Source organism: Metarhizium robertsii, assembly GCF_000187425.2.
Source record: "Metarhizium robertsii ARSEF 23 chromosome Unknown MAA_Scf_1, whole genome shotgun sequence".
Taxonomy (NCBI): Eukaryota; Fungi; Ascomycota; class Sordariomycetes; order Hypocreales; family Clavicipitaceae; genus Metarhizium; species Metarhizium robertsii.
The window spans coordinates 4,222,846-4,243,232 of record NW_011942149.1 but is presented as its reverse complement, the minus strand read 5'-3'; the positions used below and the strand labels follow the sequence as shown (position 1 = coordinate 4,243,232).

Sequence of the window (20,387 nt, the reverse complement as noted above, 5' to 3'; positions counted from 1 at the left end):
AGGCAAACCGGCTTCTTTGGAATTGGATAAGAGTAGGCTACCCAGGTCAGTTATCAGCTGCGGCCCGTACACTCTGCCCAGCGGGGTTATCAATCGGGTTATCAATCAAACGTACCTCCCGAGAAGGGAAATGCCGCTGGCGGAACCAAGTCATGGACCCGGCGTTAAATCTTGCGCTGCAGGGGACCAAAAGTTGAAATCTGACATTTCTGAACGGAGACACTTCCCAAGCGAGGCGGACATAATGCGGAGCTGGTATTCCCCTGATACCGCTAAGTTCAAACGGAGCGTGGTCGATGTGGACTATGTCTATGGCCCGCGCAGTCCTATGCCAAGTACGTATAACTACCATCCCTGAGCTTTGATCTAATAGATGACCGTGTGAAGCACGTACATCCTTCCTCGACTATCTGTGGCGCAACAAATGCAAAGGTTCCGACATCGGTATCTTGCCTCGTCTATGTATTCAACGCTCGTTGTCACATAGTTCCCCGTCAACATAGCCATTACCAAGACAGAAGCACCTGAATTCGGGGCAAGTATATGACAAAGGACCCACGGAGATCAAGGAGAGAAAGTCATGGACGGGGCTGAGACAGGCAAAATGAATTGAACGATCATTAGTGAACCACTTTGCATATGGTCCTCCTTTTTCGCATCGCCGAAAGGTAATATATGCAAACTGCGAAGCCCTTTCACGCATTCAAACTATCAACACAGTAGTAACTGCTGGGTTGCTGTTAGGCTGCGGCCAGACACCCCCCAGACATTGTGCGAGGAGAGTAGTACATACATAATACAACAGTTGGTGGATTCTTGAGCCCTTGGTGCATCTTATTCGCTATTCGTCTGTGGTAGTATCTTCTCTGGTTCCCCAACGTACTAAGCAGGGGTTATCACACTAGTTTAGCTGTCCGTCGGACCAGGTAGGTTCAAATGTTGCTCAATGCTGACGATGTCGACAAGCCTCCTTTCCGCACTAGCGATAGGTCGGAGTTGTACAATGCGATACATAAATACTTCTCTCATGCAGTACTATGTGCGACATGTAAGCAGTAGTTTCTTGGCAATATGGTGACGAACTTATCCGCAAAGGAGAATGAACGACGCTCGAGGTTGACTTTTCTCAGTTGTCGACTGACGGCGAGTGATAAGCTTGAGTCGTCTAAGTAGTAAGAGGTGCGGAGTAGATATCTCCAAATGTGCTCTGTAGGTCCTATTAGCACAGCCCAAGATTAAATTAAACTCCCGTTGCCAGAGGCCAGGAGTCGCCTTTCATCCATTAGTGCCCCTGCCGTCACTTGTACTACAAACCAATTTGGCTGGAAGGGTAGAAGAGGTGGCGCAAATACCTACCTAGGTATTCCAAATTCAACATCCAGTCTCAGAAAGGAAACCGTACTTATTCGTCTTCTAAATAGAGGCGGCACACCAAAAAAAGGGTATGAAGCCAAATAAACGCTTGTTTCAGGCAGAGAGAGGGCGTAGCATCTGGAGAAGCCAGCCAACACGCATGCTCGGGGCCTCCTAGCTGTGCCTGCACAAGACGTGCATGCGTGTCAGAATTGGAACCCGGTGGCTTACGAACGCCTGCCCCAGCTGGTGACCTACCGAGTGGCGCTTTTCTCGTCCAACGCAACCTGCAGGACAAGGTACCTACTGCCCTGCAAGTGGACAACCAACGTCTGACATCGGAGTAATGAGAGTCTTGGCTATTATTGGGGTGCAAGACCCCTGACATGCCACGATAGACGCTGGACGAGAACGGAGAAAACTATGGGGCGTGCTTGATCCCAGCTATGTACTCCGTCATATCGGGGCCAACAACCTTGCAGCCAGCCTTTGTAGATAGTACCATCTTAGATCGCCATAGCCCGGTACGTAGTAGTCGATAGATCAAGAGAATGAAAGCAAGTTTGCGGCCCGCCATGGGGTTGTAATGTCGCGGGCCCCGGCTCAGAAGAAGCCAGGGCAAAACTTGACCTGTCAAGTGTGACTGACCTGTGAAACCTGAGATTCCGCGCAGTGCCTGTGAAAGCGTGCAGCCGGTGTTCTGCATGGGAAGACGCCCAATAGGCGGGCGTTGATGTCCTGTCGTGTGTCAACTGGCAACTGGTAGCGATTGAGCTCGACTCAGCGGAGGCGTAAAGACATCAGGCCACAAATCTCCTGTCGATGCGATGTGATGATGCGCCCCGCATCGGTGGCTTGGCTGGGAGACTAGGAGATGCAATGCAATGCAATCAATATGTACTCCGTACGGCTGGGAGGAATACATGAGGGTCGCATCTGGTGGCTTGGACGACGACATATCGGATAGTCTGGTAAGTTGCATGCAGCGCAGAGATCGAGCGTGCTACAGACCAGTTGAATGAAATTGGATAATCCACCAAGCTCAACTTTCTGGGAAGGAGACGGCGCTCAGCCAACACTTTCAATCTACAATGCTCCTTCCAACACCGCGGAGAAATAAGATTGCTCGAATGGATTGCAACTTTGGCAGGAGGCAGGAAGGAGACAACAACATTGAACCTCGATGAAAACGCACCAGACCTCACGTCAACCCAAGTCCAATTCTCCCAACACGCTCGCTCCATCTTGGCCAAATAGAGAGAAAGTACTCCGTACGCAGTAGCTGACTCGTCTCCTCTGTCGATCTCAATGCGCAGGGCTAACTGACAAGACATCTTCAGTAGCTCGTGGCGCACATAATCGCCGACCATTCCCGCGTTCCCCTGTTCCGCAACAATACATACATTGGAAAACAAAATGGCGTTAGCTGCCTTCATGTCTCGCTTGAATAATATCCATCGACAATTCCCGAGGCGTTATTTCACACTCGGATGATGGACACAAAGAAGCCGTTCGTGGATCAAAACAAAGCACCCTCAGATCAGCAAGCCTTGCTCCCCGTTACTACACATGCCGCATCATGCGTATCGTCCTCTTACTGTTGCAAAATTTGCGATATACTACAAATCACAGTGGTTACCGCACCCTCACAAAAACAGCTTCAGTGGGGCACAAAGCGCGCCATCACGCTGCACACAAACATGCAGCAAAAGCCGCACATGTTCTGTCTGCAGCATACGAAGTATGGCTCACGGCGTAGGAATTCATTCAGTCACACGTAACACAGCACCAAGGCACCTCTGGCTAGCAAGAAGCTATCTTATCTAGGCTTGGCGCCTCTGACCAATTTTAGAGCCGTTCCGGCCGTTATCGAAGGTGGCTTTGAACCAGTCTCGTACTATTGAGTCTTCTTCAGCTTTTACCGACCCGAAGGGGTGGACCGACATGTTCTCAGCGACACCAACTTCGCTGTAAAGTTGCACGTCTTGCCATCCCGTGAAGATCAGACCCTGTGCCTCAGCAAAAGCCTCGCCTTGAACACATTTCGATAACACACGGTTACTATCCGACTGTGACAAAACCAACGAGACTGTCCAATGCAGGCTTGCTAATCTACTGGTATGGGGCGGCTCTGAACAAGGGTTGGCCTTATTGTTGTATGTAATGTACATTCACATTACTGCACCTCGACGCTAGGCCACAAATATACCCACACAAACTGATATCCAGAGCCCTGGGGACCTCGAGTACCTATGTGGGTATTATTGCCTGGGCATGTTACAATCGCTTGCAAAGTATTCCTGTGAATTGGTAATAGAGGAAATCATAAATACAGCCCGACATCGCTGAACATGGCGTAACGCCCCAGGGGAGAGGGGGAGGTGTGACGGACGGACAATAACCCGGTATTGGCACCACTGGGACATGTTACATCTGACCGGTTGATGTTAGTATTTACTGTACAAGGTGACTGAGCAAATCTTTTGGAGTAGGGTCTGAAAGAGAGTAAGCCGTGCAAATGTCGGTCACCACACCCACCATATACAGGCCACCGCGTCCGGTGCAAATTCGTCATCCTTTATCATGACAAGCCCAGCCCTGTCGATGACCGGAAGCCCACCCCCGTGGGGATGATTTGCCCACACCTTTAAAACAAACATGTACTAATTGTCAGGGGGTGTCTGTTATTACGGTGGCTACCGGGTCCAACAATCTTGTTGCTACTACCACTTCTTTGTTGAAGACGTCAACAACATGCAAAGGCTGGCGTCACGAACTGGCCATCTCGGGTTCAAAATGTGAACAGGGCGGTACCAACATGGCAAGCACTCGTCAACCTCACCCAATCCCTCAGCACTAGGGTTCCGGGGGATGGAGCGGTCATGCACAGCACTGAGGCTCATCATTGCAAGAGTGAGCATAGATCTAGCTGCGCCCCTTTGCGCCTTGGATTGGCATTAAGCCGTTAAGGATCTGGCGCCGAACGAAAACCCAATAACTAATATTCAGACCCTCCAAGACAGAAATCACAGCAGAACCAGCTGGGCGGCGTGAAGGGGCGTGTGCAACTAGATATTGCCACGGGAGGCACACCACCACCAAGGTGCTCACAATCCCCAGGCTGTCGGGGACAAAATCGACGAGTCACATCTCACGACAGGTATCGAGGCACACGCAACACAAATCCAGTCTTTGTCGATGCCAGCCTGGTGGCTTCAATGCGGGTAGAACCCTGTGCGCCGGCTTTCAGGGTTGCCCGTGCCATTTTGGCACCTCGGGGGGAGTTCATCGCCTGTCATACGGAGTAGTGCTGAGTGCTGCCTAGCCAGCTGCGGTCAGTCTTGGATTTCAGCTGATGACAGCATGCTGTAATACTGTTCCACAGGCCGTGAGCTGTGTACCAAACCTGACCCAGCCCGGCGGATGCTTCCGCATTCAACGGTCCGTGTGACTCTGTAGCCGAATCGATATACGGATTTAAGGTTTTTTTGTTGAGCAACCTCTGGCTTTCCGGGGTGACACAAGATCAGTGAAGGCCGGAATACGTGCCTGTCACCACCACGCCTTCTAGAAGCAGCGCCGAGATCAAGTCCAGACTCCATTCTGTGCCGACGGACGGACGGGAGGACGGACGGGAGTACCATGGTACAAGGAGATATGGAGACTACCCGCCCGGGACGGCCCATATCTGCCTCGGGCCACGGCCTGCCTGCCTGCCTGCTCAAGTGGCGTCGATTCGAGAAGAAACCCGTTGGATGTGCATCATCTTGGAGGATGTTTCACTGCCTGATGGAGTCTGCAGACCGAGACCAACCTCAGTCCCACTCGACACATCTTGTTCAAACACATGAGCTCGTAGCAGCATACTCCATCCTATGTACGTACTCCGTACATACATTCAAAATGCCGTAGCTTTCAACGTCTAGGCCTTGTTGCATGTTCTCGGCATGCGTGCTTCCAGCAAAACATGACAACTCTGCTTCTCGGTGCACAATGCTCACATTTACAGCATGCCTGCCCCGTGCTTCACACGTAATCGCCACCAGCACTGACGAACGAAAAATATTATTATCACGGCCTACATCGAATTCATTCCTTTGTAAACGCTGCAGTGGCTGAAAAGGACCCATGGCACATGGGTGATGGGTGGAGAGTGTCATGGATGGCCATGGCTGAAGGCGACCAATGCCACCCTCCATGCATTACCTCATGTACTAATGTAAATGTAATGTACGCTGTGCACTTGACTCTTCCGGTCCGGGTCCAGTCAATCTGTCAGTCAAGGCTGTCCGTCCCGGGTCTCGTTCCGCTTGTTTCCTGGCCAGAAACAAAAGGAGAACAAGGACGTTGTTTGCATTCTACAGCACTCTTTGTTTGCACGGCACCAAGAAGAATGGCTGGTCCCTGAAGTCGATTTGGCTTTATTTCTTGGTCTTGGGGTAGGGCATTTGGAGAATACACATCCCGTACACACACCTGCTCCGTGCGCGCACGTCTTGTTCTTGATGCCCAGAGTCCATCACTTACACCGACACCTTCAAGTGGCATGTTTCCATCACCCATCAGTCCTACCAGGTTGTTGCTTGCAAGACATTTCTAGCCTTATTTGTTTCTTCTCGGAGCGATCTCGTTCTCCTCCGACAAGGGGCCTCCTTTTTCATACTTCGCATATGCAGCGTGGCGAGCACATACACACGCGCAGACGGCTGCCAACAGATAGTGGCCGTTTTGTCGTCGATATCCAGCGTTTTTGGCTGTGCTGAGACACCGAGCGTCAAAGCCGGGGCCCGGCGCACGATCCCAAGCATTGCTCCGGCATTTGAGCTAACGATAACACAATTTTATTCACTCCTTTGGTCCGGGTAGAGACGGTGCTGTGCATACACTGAATATCAGGTCGGGGAGGCGCGCAGTATCAAAATCTCTCGACGTTCTCGTTGTCCGTTCACCGCCCCCCCTGTCAAACCATTCACAGGTCTGCACTTGGGTGGTTGCTTATTTGTATTCTTTCTTGTTTTGTAGTTGTTCATGACCACCGGCGAGGTATATAAACCCCAGGCCCAACCATACGTCCCAAAGATTTCGAATCCAGATTCAACCACACTCATATCGCAGACCTTTGGACACCTTTCCACGACAAAGTCTGCCTTTCTTCGCTGGCACACACCTCCAGCTTACACATCAACACCGAAACTTAAGCCGGGACCCTCCATATCAAACATGGGTTCCCTATCCACTATGGAAAACGGCACTGTCCTTGATATTGGGGGCAGCTCTCTGACAACTGATATTGGTGCGCGTCTGAGAGATGTTCTCAAGTCGAAGGACGAGGGGGGTAAGAAGCCGGTACTCCCAGATGAATACTTGTATAACGATTTGGGGTTGGAATTATGGAGGCGCTTCATTTCCCAGCACGAGTTTTACCAAACCCGTGATGAGGTTGCCATGTTCCAAGCCAACGGGAAGGACATCGCAAAACAGTTCGCGCGTGACAGCAAGAAATTATTCTTGCTTGACATCGGTGCAGGGTATGTACACCGTCTTCCTCATTGTCCCTGCCAATGTCTGGTGTAGGGATGATTGAATGAACCGTCAAGCTGACACTTGTATGAAAATTCCAGAGACACCGGCAAAGTCCACCATCTCCTCGTTGAGCTCGAAAAACATGCTCAAGTGCCAATCACGTATTGTGCGCTAGACATATCCAAAGCCTCCCTGGAAACCAATGTGGAAAAACTGGCCAGACAGCATTCAGGGCCGGGATCCATGGTTAACATCCTAGGTCTTTGGGGGACGTTTCAACAGGGGCAAAAGTTCGCCCGAGAGAAAAACTTCGACGGCCGAATGATCTATCTCTCCCTTGGTTCAGTTTTATGCAACGACGAGTGGGACAATGCCATCGAGCATCTGAAAGATTGGAAGGACGTCATGCGTCCAGACGACTTGATGCTAATCGGAATGGACGGCCATACAGCCAAGGATGAGGACCAGAAAAAGAAGTTGTGGGATTCATATCACAAACGGGAAGACCTGTTGAAGCCATTCTTCGACAACGGTTATGATGGTATGAACCGATCCATTGGCGAACAAATCTTCAATGACAAGAACTTTGAGTATCATGCGGAGCTTGAAGATGAACCGACTACCAGGCACCGCAATTGGATAACTGCGAAGAAAGATATCTGGTGCGAGGCGACAAACAGCATGATAGAGGCTGGCCAAGAATTTGATTGGTTCGATGCGCATAGATATGGCCCAGAGAAGGTCAAAGGAATGTGTTCCCAGGTGGGACTGGAGGTGATGAAAGTTTGGCAAGCAAAAGACTCCCACTTCTGTATGTATCGAAGACCGTCCGACCCATAGCATGCCCTGAGCTAACATGTTGAATTGCAGACCAGTATTTGATCCAATCGATTGGTACCCCGGTTGTAATGGATAGCGACAGCGGTGTATCCGGTGTGGCATAAACAGCTTCGCTGATTGCGTCGAAGCTGATTGCGTATGCATTCCTGCCTTGGGCAATGGCGACGCCGAGTTCCAGGAAGTAGCCTTAGCGTTAACGGATCCGTCAGAAGACGTGCTTTTTTGGTGGCTCCGAGGAAGGATAACAAATTTTTTGTCATTTGGGTCATGCAGGGGATAGATTGATTTGTTTTGTTTGGACCAAGAGTCTTTAATTATGTCAGGCAGAGGACTTCTTGCTCTTGCTGCTGGACAAGGGTCACAAGTCGTTCCCACCAAGGGTGCCGGAGGTGGATGGGTTGATTTGTCTCGAGATGAGGTAGTAATGCAACAGGGATTTCTTTATCAATCCAGACCCAAATGTGCTTAAGTGCTCTATGCAAGGGTGGAACGCTCTTGATCGTCCCCCAAATCCGTTAGCATTGGAAACTTTCACTAATACCAAGTTGGTGTGCGTGAAGATGAACACTTACACTCCTTACGGGGGTCTGCAGAACCTCGTCGAACCAATTCCCTGAAACGGCTTTATGCTCTGGCGTAGTTGCCAGCATGCCCAACAAAAATACTGGGAATAGCGGTGCCTGGGCTGTAAATTGGCTTCCCGATGTAGGCATGATCGCAATGCATTTTGCGAGGTCATCCAAATTCGATACCACGTCTGGGTGGTTGCGAGACAACCTATTATAATAATTCAGCTACTAATATCTCTGCTGCCACCCGTTGATGGATCTAAATGACGCTACTTACCGCATCACACGACATTGCAGGTAAATGATGGCAGCAAAACGCCAAGCTTCCGCAGTGACATCTGTCATGAATGCGTTTGTGTCAATCTGGTAGTTCTCTGATAAAGAACGAACCCAATCAATGACGGATGGTCCAGATTGTGCAGCCTCCCAGCTCTTTGATTCAGGGCTCCATTGTCTCATCTGGAGAAGCTCCCTATACAAATAATCCGCTGTCATTGGAACAATGAGACTTTCTGGTTCTTGCTGTAACCGTGCAGCACAATATGTTACTTGGTTAAGCACATGCAGTAACTTCTTTGAAAATCCACAGCCACCATGGATCTGGTACATGTCTTTTTCTGTACCATAGAGAAGCCAGCCAAATCGGGATGCTTCTTTCTGGGCGTCGAATTTGCGTGGAGGGGGTAACGAGGACATGGGCTGGGCTAAAATAACTGCGCGGCCAACAATAATGGATTGCGAGTTTCGTAAAGATGATGACTGTACATTTGATGATTTCCAAAATCGCGACCCATGATCGGTTGCTTGAAGAAATTGTTCTCCCTGGCGGAATCCTTGCAGCCAACGGGGGGAAAATGGCTTTTTCAGGCGACGTTCTGTTAAGACGATCTACCACCAAATTAGAGACCATCTTCAAGATAATGGCACCACAAACTAAGCACATCATTTACGGACTGGGAAACCGCGGGACAATGACCTGAACGTACATCTTGCATGGAGAGAATGACAGCAATTGTGATTAGCTCATTTGCCTGCGATTCATCTCTGGCAGTCATTGGGTCGTTGAGAAGTTGGGAAAATCTCTCCTCAGCGTCGAAGAAACGTTGGTTGACTCTATTGCGAATAGACTCCAGGGGCAAATAATCGTAGATATAAATGCCGGCTAGACTCTGGATGGCCGATCGGACACCAACGCTTTTGTGCATTTGGGCGAAATCCCTCAGCCACAGGTTTGTATCTTCCAATACACTGCGACCCGGACACCAGTTTCGAATATCTCATGGTTATTGATTAGCATGTTGAGGTTCGTACATGAATTTCTCGCTTATTGCATTATACTTACAGAACATCCAAAACCGTCTATCAGTCTCGTCCATTTTAGCCTCATACCCATATTGAGATGGTAGCATCTTCGGCGCCCCCATACAAGCAACTTCGTGAGAGGGATTGGAGACAGGAGACGAAGTGAACCAGACTGGAGTATGAGAGGTAAAATTTTGGATTGGCGGTTGATTGGCAAAACTTGATAAATCGACCGTCAGTTCCAGCAAGTCATCCCCACATTTTGAAGACACTGGGGAGGGGCCAATGAAGGAGGTCGAAGATTGAGACGTCAACTCGTCGTTTGCCTCTGTAGAACCATCAATTTCAACGACTCTGGTGGCGTCGGGAATTGAAGACTTGCGCCCAATTGAGCGCTGCTTCCCATGCTTCTCTTTGGGCCAGGAGAATTTGATATACCCATTCACCTTGCCGTCTATAGGGCGGCTAAAGAACTGAGACTTGTATAGTCCAAAGGTACCAATGCAGTCTCTGAAGGGACTATGAAAAGCAGCTTGGCTGGAAGCGTGGCTACATTGAGGGGGATGGTCATCGCCTACGATCCCTGATGAGGGCACTGGGAAGTCGTCACTAGGAAGTGAAGGTCGAGGAATTGGTGGTGTAAATGCAGCCTCGAATTGCGTAGGACGAGAAGAGTAGAGAGATTCTGAAGAGACCGCAGGAGGAGAGTCGAGTTGCGACGTCGTAGGTATGACTGGATAGTGTGTCAGATCGTGGCATAGGCAGTGAAGCATTTCGTTATTAGTAGAAGCAGTTGTATCTGTGGAAGTGAAGGCATCCAGGAGTTGGGCATAATAAATATGTCAATATGGTGCAGGTTCTAACGAGCCACTTTGTGATGGGGAGGAATATGACAGTGAATTCTCAACGGCCACAGACATTGATAGTTCGCTGCCCGTGCCTGCTCCGTGACAGACACCCAATTCTGACAGGCAAAGAGCTCCCGGCACTTACCGGGAACGAGACGAGAGACCAAACGCGCAAAATCGGGAACATTGATGAATGTTTGTTGAAGAATGGAGCATTATGCCATACTACTAGAACAAGCTTCGTCCATGAGGCAAGACATGGCAACATGAGATTCTCCTGAGGGTTGATGCATCATCTGCGGATGGATGCTCGCTGACCGGTGTGGGGTTTCGCTGCACAGGACGATGCATCCAGAGTGAAACGGGGGTGACTGGGTGGATGTATCGCCGGTGTGGTGACCAATAAATACACGCAAAGGCTGCCCTATCCGCCAAGGTGACGGACGGGGTGATGACATTGTGAAAGCCTAAGCTTCCCTTCTGAACACTGCGTCATGCGCGATGCATGAAAGGTGGCAAATGTTTCGAAGCATAGAGTCCAGGCGTCGAGCTTGACGTCCAGCCAATACGAAACTACAAGACGAGAGAGAGACAATACTCCTTACCTGAGGGTGCGTACAAGGCCTTGGCCGCTGCTGGGGAGGTTCCATAGGTAGTCGACGGCGACGGCGTTGGGGGCATATGCCCGGTTTCGAGGCTGTTTCTGCAAGCACCGAGCTGGAGATTAGATGAAGGGGGAGCCAAGACGGTGGCGGACGCGGGCCACTCCCATGATGGGTCGAATATAGGCTCTTTCGACCAAGGGTTATAATTATTCCTACTCCAGTCGTCTGCGGCGTGTAAACCTACCATGGCAATGCCTGTGGAGGGTGCAGAAGCAGCAACATACTCTGGCGGAGGAGGGGGAATATGCTGGGGCTGGGGGTCTGCGTGCAGTGACGATGGTTGGCCCTGTTGCTTCTCATAGGAGGAAGAGGAAGAGCAAGGCTGGTGTTCTCGTTGCTGCAGTTGCAAGGGTGGCGGCGGATGCTGCGCCTGTTGTTGAGAAGACGCCTTGGCCTCACGATTGTGGTGAAGCTCTGGCGACGAGAGGAGCCTGACGCGCTTCGCAAGGCGGCCGTCGTCAAAGCCCAACGAGTCACCCATGGGAGGATGATGTGCAACAAGCTTAAGCAGTCTGGTGTAAAAACAGAAGGAGTCTGGCCTTGGTTGGCAGCCCGCGGCCGGCAGTGGTTGGATCAACTTGGATGCTTGTCTTCCCTGATGGGCGGTCTGGGGTTACTTCTTGGTGTGGGCGGGGAGAGAAAATCGGTGGAAATCGACTTGACCTTTGGGCCTGTCCTGTCCAGTCTTGACAAGGGGCTGGGCTGAACAGCTACAGCTGCAGGCTGCGGAAAGGGTCACGCCCCCGAATGGTGCGACACAATGCCTCGCGAAGATAGGATGGGATAACGACTATGTTATCGGGCTTCCAAATGAATCCAGGGCTTGTCGAGTCCTGGTCCTCTGGATGTCCAGTGTTTCGGCAAATGGTTCGCGATGCTAGTTAATCAATCGCCTGTGCCCAATCGGACACCGCTGTGTTAATGGCCTTCCCTGTCAAGCTGATGGGCAACACCCGGCCCCGTTCTTTGCGCTGTGTAATTATTACTGCGGATGTGGTTGTTCCGTACGGAGTAGTACTCCAGTTCGCAATGGCGGCTGGCCGATGGAGACGTGAGAGGAGCTCATCGGCTGATCCCGCGAGGTGGTGGGTGGCTTTGGATGCTCAAGGAGTCAAGGGTGGTCGAAAATCCAAGCATCGAGCACTCGCACCCCAAACAACCGCCTATGCCGCCGTCTTCCCGGATCAACTACATAGATGACAAGATCAGTCTTCAGCCAAAGATAGCTCTGGGTCAGAGATGCGGAGGCAGGGCTAGCGTATGTAAGTCGAGCGGTTTGCGCGTGTGTGCAGACAACAAACTGCAAGGGAGGGCAGGGGATGCGTTGAGAAGAGACGTCAGTGTCAGAGAGAGCGTGGGACATGGGACACGGGACACGGGACTGGGAGACTCGATGCTCCATGCCGAGTACGGAGCTTGGTGACATAATAACCTTGAAAGTACGGAGTACCATGGACTGACTGACTATGGACTTCTCCGTATCGACTGCAGACCTGAGTGACCCGGCAACTAGGGCTCGCGGTCTCACCAGGAAAGCAGAGATGAACAACTTTAGAAGTCTTCAATGTCGGTACGGTGTACTCGGTACCCCCGTATGCAAACATTCCATGCTGCTGTCGGTGACAAGGAGGGGAAATAGACTAGTAATCCGTAGCAGGTGAGGATCCATCCAGGTCGCTGGGAACTTTGACTTCAAATGATTTGCGCATGACTTGCACCCAGCGCAGGTACGGGCTTCGAGACCAGGGGACCGGACTTCAACAGCCCACACAGGGAGAAACCGATTTGGTTGAAGAAAGGAGATCAGACGTGAAATGTGAGGGATGAGGAGATCGGTCAGATGGGGAAGGAACGAACAAGGGTCCTGTCAGATCTGGGGGATATTGGCAAGGTATCGGACATGGACACATATAACTAGTACCCATACGTTAAGTATGTATATCGCCAGCCGTGAATGAGGCATTAGAACCTGCCCACAAGAAGAACGCTAGAGGTGGCCAGTCCCCAGAAAAGTCCGGTTTTCATTTGAAGTTCAAATACAATATTATACGCTCCAGAGCCCTCTCGCTCACTTGGGCGACGAACAACACTCGACCTGTTTTTGGAACTCGAGGCCCAGCTCGGGGGCCAACCGGGAATGGATTGATCAGATGTGCGAAGAAAGAGAAAGAGAGAGAGGGAGAGAGGGAGGGCGGGAGAGAGGGAGAAGGGTCATGTATGTGAGTATGTGTGTGTGTGTGTGTGCCCAGGCAGGTGACAGGCGGTGAGAATGAGAATACATAGACAAACCCACAGCAAAAGTCTCTTGCTCGCAAGCAAGACTGCGCGCCCCCGTGGAGGCAGTATTGAGTATCAGAGGCGATATCGGGTGCAGTTGCGCAATGAGTGATGCGATGGAATGGGCGATGGAATGGGAATCACAGATACGGCCAAAGACAAAAGCCGGCCGTCGCGCGTCGTCTCCCCAGCACAACGAAAATGATATCTCACAAGGTTGCTGTCGTTCGTTCTCTTGGCCTTCTCCGCCGAGCCGTGCTGTCTGTCGTCTCTCTCCTCTTTTCTTGTCGGCTTTACGGGATGTGATATTCTGGATGCCCACTGTTTCCTGTATGCTGCGCGCGGCTCTCGACTCACTCTCCTCGTTTGTGACGGAAATGAGTGAATAAATAAACCAAAATTAATTTAAAATTCGGCAAGTCAATCGTTGGCCAGAAAAGACAGATGGGCCGAAAAATCGAGGGCAGCTCTCATTAAAGAGATCCTATGCCGTCCAAGGGGGGGGAGGTGAAATAGAAACGGTCTCAACAAGCACTCACCGACGGGACTATGTACAACCACGGAGCAGGGCTGGCCAAGAACCCAGCCGTAAACATCAGTACCCCAAGCACGTCTCTCCCCAAAAGCTGTCGCACGTTTTCTTCCAAAGAGCCTACATATGTACTTTCCTATAGTACTCCATACCCTCGTCGAGTTCAACATTTGCCGATTTGTTTGTCCATGTCCATGCCTGCGCCCATGCACATTCTGCATCGTCAGTAACAGCACAGCACAGCACTTGGGCCAGCCAGTGCCCATTGACGACCCAATTACTTGGTGACCCCCAGCTTCCCCAGCCCCTGACCCCTGCTTAGCGTGATTCGAAGGGGAGAAACCGACTGGGATCAGTGGCATGTCTGATGTTTCTCCAGACGATGTTGTGCGACCCATTTTGGGCACTGCCATTGTTGTTAAAGAGCCTCGTACACCCATGTACCGAGCTATGTCGTACGGAGTGCTCCGTATTTTCCGCGTATGTACTCCGTATCACAATAGTAGCAACAGAGTCTTGTACTACACAACACATCAGTGTCTATCTCCATGGCCATACGGAGTAGTACATACATCAAGTTACTTACTTAGCTACCTACGTAGGCAAGTAAACATCCCGGGAAATGGCCGTTTGAGCCTCCAAATACTCTCGCTGTGTCAAATCTGGTCCAATGGGCTAGAAGCCACATTTTCCATTCCTGATATCAATTAGCTGTTGTAGCTTGTTTCTGTCTGCTAGTGCGCCAGCCGCAAGGGCAAGACATGGTGGCTGCCCAGGGCAGCTGTAACGTTGACAGCTGCGCAACTTCTTTTCGTTTCTTTTTGCTTCTTGTCCTCATAGCCATTACGGATGTTTGGGGTCTAGCCGAATAGCTTTCAGCCGAGACAGCTTCGTCTCCTACAGTACGTATTACCAGTGGCTTTGGGTTTTGCTTGAATGGTCCCTTGGACCCGTGCAGTTGATGCTGGGTCGACTCGAGTAGTTATTTCTCGCGGTTTTCTTTCACACCTTCATAGACAGAAGGCGCCATTGATGATGCAAGTTGGCGTCGATGAGACCGCAGTGGTACTCCGTACAGCACCTTGGACCTCCCCATCTGTTTGGCTTGTCCGTAGGCCATGCCTCCTATTTGCTTCGTCTTCTTTTTTTTTTTTTTGTGCTTGCTTGCTGTCGTTGTTTGCTCAGAAATACATCATCCCTGTAGTGGCGCTTCCTCGTGGCAGCCGCAGAGCGGCAAATACGGACAAAACGGCATCCCCGCGGGCGCAATCCCCTCCTGTGACGTTCAATATTAAGATCGCGGCTTATACTTCGGGCCGCATATTAAGGTTTGCCTCGATGGTAGATGCTAAATGAGATAGCGTGGTATCGCATATGGCCCTTGGCGCTAAGCCTTGAAGTAAGATGATGTCTGTTACGCCTGACGGGTGATCATTATTCGTCATAGGCCACGTTGTTGACAGCCTATTAAAATCCAAAGGGTCAATTTACCTGTGTGCTCCGTACTGCATACACTCACTACTCCGTAAGCCAAGCTGATATCGCCTGCCAAGTCCGGAAGGTCATCCCGGCGCCGCGGCGAGGAAACGTAAAAGATATGAAATTCTGATCACAGCCGAGTGAGCAGCAAGCTCTACTCTACTCAACAAAATTATGTTGAAGATGATTGAGGCCGCTAAAAACAGCAAACCGGCATCAGGAAAAAAAAATGGAATGTTGGCAGAGTGTGGAGTACGGCGTACGGCAGCACAAATAGAAGCGTTTCTCGATTGATTGATCAACAGTCCAATGCCCTTTGGATTTTTGAGTGACGAGGAGGCCTGATCTGTCCGGTCTCCTGGATGAGTTTATCGTCCAAAAAAAAAAAAGGAGGCCCTCCCCTGCCCAGCCACGAAATAGGGACAGCCAATCAAAAAGCTTATTCGGCTTCCCAATGATGTTCCCCGATGCCCCTGGTGCGCGGATAGGCCCCGCCGGGAAGGTGGCTGGACGGCTAGTCCCTTCTTCGAACCGGGCTTGTTGAACTAGTACATATGTACGGAGTACATGCCAGCCAGCCAGTCAAGAGCCAGGGTAGGGCTAGAATCCCACGAACCTGCGGTCCTGACGATCCACCGGACTGTGTGACGGTGACAGGCAGGTAAGGGAGGCGCAAGGTTTTGGACAGCGTTTGACGGGCCGTGGGGCCGATCAGCCAGCGTTGACAGTCGAGTTTTGTGCCGAAAACGGTTAGCCTTGTTTTCTCTTTCCTCTTTGTTCTCTTTTCTCTTTTCTCTTCTTTCCTCACTCTGTCAGTGCACCGGAGTCACTCCGTCGTCGATGTTGTCTCTTTGCTCACCTCACTTTGTCCCGTGTATTTTTGGTCGGAGCGCGCACTGCGTGTCTGTACTCCATAGCGTCATCCCACCAATTCCAGGGCTCAACCACTCGTCGATGACTCCGTTGGCGTGGTCCGTCACTTTTTGCCGCCCCAATGCCTTGACATCTGTGCCAGTGTATCAATATTGGCGCCCCCCTCTTCCCAAGTGCTTACGCATTGAGAGGCCAGGTGCCTGTGGTAACCCCCAGCCCGTTGCGAATGCCCTGTTCTGTTGTTCGCTCGTCCGTGTCTCTCCTCCGCTTGGAGCAGTTGGGCTTCTGAATGGGTCGAGCCCACATTACGCAGAGAAAGAAAAGAAACAGTGAAGGGGGGGAAACCGAGCGACATCAGGAAATAAAACAGGAGCTACTCCGTAGATAGCCCTCTTTCCCATGCGGCAGAACGCTGAGTTGTGTAATCTGAGTTGTTCTTCAGTTTCCAGCGAGCCGCCGAGTCTCGCTCTGCTGTCTCTCTCACCTTCAACTACTCCGTACTCGGCACGTTAAAACTATTCCATCTTCCGGACAATCGCGTGTGAGCGAAAGGAAAGTGCCTTTCGGCAATTCTGGCTCCCTCATATTCGGTTCTGAAAAAGGCCACAGAAGACTTTGAGCATTGTCGTCGTCCTGGGTTTGCTTTCTGGTCTGCTTGGCCTAGGCTGGTCTCTTTTTTTTTCGTCTTCTTCTCCCAGCCATCTCTGCCTGTTCTTGGGCGCGGTTTCTTTTTCTGTTTCCCCTCAACTTTATTTTTTGTTAGCCAATTGTTTTGGATCATCCTCACGTCTTCATCCACAAGCAAAAGTGCCAACGACTGTCGACGGCTACTTGTCACACCCCAGTCCCTGCTGCCTCGATTGAGACCAAATCATCCTCAAGACATCATCGTTCGCCCTTCACTGTTACACAGGGGACGTACGGGCCATTATTCGTTCATTGCTTCTGCGCCTAAAAAGGCAAGCCGTCATTGGCTCCGTTACCCCCTCCGGCGCAACCAAGCTTGTGCTGTCGTCCCTAGGGTTGAACAGGAATTTATCAGTAGCTTCCACTGGTTTGGCTGCTTGATTACGCTTCGAGAACGTCGTGCTGTGTCACTCCATTCTTTGAGTAGTGCCAGTATTGCCTGGCTACCTATTTCCTATACCAATACCTATTGTATGAGCACGATCCTACGAAGGCGTCGCGGAAAGGGACGTAACAGAACACAACAGGGCGCGACGCACTCACCGGTAAAGAGCGTCGACGTTTACAAGGCCAGAGCCTGGTCACTTGGCACGTAATACGCATCCGCATCTGCACCGTCAAACTTTGTTCAAGCCCTGTTACATTGGGTTCCTCTTGGAGTGCCCCAATATTTGATACTACTACTACTTGTCTGGTAGTCAACAAGTCATATCCACATGGCAGACAGAGCGGTCAGCCTGTGGTAGGTCTGATCTTCATCGTGTGCACGGGCGAATAACCGAATGGTGCCGTGTCTTTCTCGGTCTATTCTTTGGGGATTGAAGGTGGCAGGCGGCGGCTAGTGGCCTTTGCGTGAAATTGGTACATTCGACTGAACAAAAGTTTGAAGATTTCGTTGGAAACGTTGGAAGTGTTATCCAGCTATTGGCTTGAGGTTAGGAATACCCCCGGTATATTAGGTTGCTTGCATATAATCTGGTCATTCTTATATGCACATCATGTCGATCCCATCTACCTCTCAATTATTCGAGGCTGGACTGAGGAACTCTCCGTCGCAATCAGGATTCTTGGATTCCTTAGTAAAACAGCAGCTCGAGATAGCTTCTCGAGATATGGAAATGAATACGCCACCTCCTTTATCCTCTGATTCGGAGGATCTTGTTTCCGATCTTGGCGAATACTTTACCCGCACTGCAGCAATATGGGCCCAACTCACACAGCGGCTTATCAAAGGCCCTCATATCATCCAGGCGTCCTTCAGGGCTCACGAGCGCTCCAGGGCAGAAAGTCGAATGTCCGACCTTGCTGAGCTCGCCAAAATTGACATGGGGTTATCAAAGCTGAGGTATGTGCTTGCCAAACGCCTTCAACTGCCACCCGCGACATGAGCATGTACAGGCCTCGATTCACCTTTCAACTAACGATTCTCGGTTCACGTGCCGATAGGCAAATCGGAGATCTGAGTGACCGATTTTCTCGTGAGGTCCAAGAAGTCTGGTGGCCACACGTCTCCATGATGAACGGAGGGGGCCAGGAAGTTTTGCAGACTTCTATCTCACCATTCTGTGACAATAAGATATCTTCCATTTCAGAGTCCGTATCCTTGGCTCATGAGCCTGATTCGGCACATTTTACATCTCGCAAGCTCTTGCCGGACAAAAGCCAGTTGAGCCACGCCGGTATTAGCGGCGATGGATCCGGATCAGAAGACTCATCTGATGACGATGAGCAATTCCAATCTATAGACATGGAGGCCCTCAGACAAAGAGGCAAAGGGGTATATTTCTGTCCGAAAGGCATGAAGTGTGACAAGGGTGGAGTTGATAAGGACGGCAATCTTGTCGTCTTTGACAGAAATTCATCGTTCGCGTACGTTTCTCTCCTGATCCGCTGCTCAACTCGAGAAGCGTCTCCAATCCCCTGAAAACTTTGACGCCTGGTTGAAAATATTCTAACCAAGCGGGATACAGACAACACTGCAATAAGCATCGCAAGCCTTGGCGGTGTGATGTACCCGGGTGCCCCAATCCCCCCAAAAAGCGGAGATTTGCTCGCCGGGACGGATTAGAAAGACATAAGACGACTGTGAAGCATTATTTGGTTACCTAATTGAAGAGGGGGAAGGAGGGTGTGCTGAAAACTAGAGTAGGAGTCGGGCTCCAATGGCCTTGATTATATACGGAGTACATATACCATAGTGAACCATGTGGACAAGCATATCCCCGGCAGTTGTATGTGTGTTCCACATGGAAGGAGGGCTTATTAGTATATTAGTAGCGCATGGGGAACTGATGGAGGGGCCCAGAGGCGCATGTCGGCCCTGCCAAAAATCATATTTTTAACCTGGCCTGGTTGGGTTGTGTGGCCAGACGAGTTCATCTGGGCGGAGTCGGTGAAGGGAGCCTCACAGCCCATACCCGGGAACTCGGAGCAGCGGGGCCTGGATAAGCGCCTGACATCTTCCTTGCAGCGACTGCAACATTTGGGCCCGCATGCCTCTAAAGTCCGGAGTACCGAGTATGGCATGGTGGCTTGAAGCGGAGGCCTGAGATTAATGATTGTGAAGCTTAGCATATGAACTGCCCCAACACCAGGTAGTTGAAAGTTACCTACTATGTAGTCGGGGGCCAAAATTCACTCACTATTTCTAGTATAGGTTAGCGCCACGGAACTGAGCGGTTTGGGAAAAGCCCTATGTATGCACTTGCAACATTCGGACTTGACAAGTTCCAGATGCAGTATCAAGGGCTTTAGGATGAGTACTGGTAGGGGCAATACAGAAAAGGCCAAAGCTTATGTCGGTCCTTCTTGACTGATGTTTGGGCTTCATCGTGAGCCCAATTGATGCCATCGGTTGCTGCGATTGCTCCTTCCGTCTGTCATACCATGTTAGCGACGCGACTCGAGACCTTACGCCCCCGAGTTGCTATGGGCACGAGCTCGGATGGCCATTGTAGACGTACGTGCGTGAGATGGCAAGGACAAGTTGGTCGCCTTGCATGAGGGAAAATCATTTCGTGCCATCGCCGCGACAGACATCGACGGACAACAGTGAAGCATCCAAGAGTCTTCGCAAATCAGTAAGCAGCTAGCCTAACACAGAAAAAGACTTCGGTCATGGGGCTACAAAAGCCTGCCAGTTGTCATGTGTTAGCATGATGCTTGAATCTGGCACCGGCCCTTCAATGTTGACCGGTCAGTTTTTTTTTTAGTTTTTTTTTTGCATCGAACTGTCCACGGCAGGACATCATCCCACATGACGCCCCTCCCCCGCGTCGGGCTGGGCTCCTCATTGCCTGGATGGGAAATACAATGCTGGTCGCTGCTCAGAACCACGGTATCTGTCATTTTCCTGGAAAAATTTCCGGACTCTCGGGTATCGTATTAACCCACGGCTGGCTATCCCGATTTCGAAAATAGTCGGTGTGCCTGTTTCGGC

The 20,387-nt window shown here is 50.8% G+C and overlaps 3 protein-coding genes across 3 annotated transcripts; 2 read left to right on the top strand and 1 right to left on the bottom strand.

Moving 5' to 3' along the window:
- Positions 1-6,573: 6,573 nt before the first annotated feature.
- On the top strand, positions 6,574-7,820 carry MAA_02257 (DUF323 domain-containing protein; the record flags this gene model as incomplete). The annotated part of the gene is made up of 3 exons (XM_007820255.1): positions 6,574-6,881; positions 6,975-7,687; positions 7,747-7,820. 3 exons carry the CDS (start codon positions 6,574-6,576, stop codon positions 7,818-7,820), a joined length of 1,095 nt encoding a protein of 364 aa, XP_007818446.1.
- A 210-nt stretch (positions 7,821-8,030) lies between these two features.
- Positions 8,031-11,581, bottom strand: MAA_02258 (uncharacterized protein; the record flags this gene model as incomplete). Its single annotated transcript, XM_007820256.2, has 6 exons — positions 8,031-8,210; positions 8,289-8,493; positions 8,563-9,173; positions 9,272-9,561; positions 9,628-10,320; positions 11,041-11,581. The coding sequence occupies 6 exons, from the start codon at positions 11,579-11,581 to the stop codon at positions 8,031-8,033; spliced, it is 2,520 nt and encodes an 839-aa protein (XP_007818447.2).
- A 6,365-nt stretch (positions 11,582-17,946) lies between these two features.
- Positions 17,947-18,872, top strand: MAA_02259 (uncharacterized protein; the record flags this gene model as incomplete). The annotated part of the gene is made up of 2 exons (XM_007820257.1): positions 17,947-18,293; positions 18,347-18,872. 2 exons carry the CDS (start codon positions 17,947-17,949, stop codon positions 18,870-18,872), a joined length of 873 nt encoding a protein of 290 aa, XP_007818448.1.
- Positions 18,873-20,387: the final 1,515 nt, after the last annotated feature.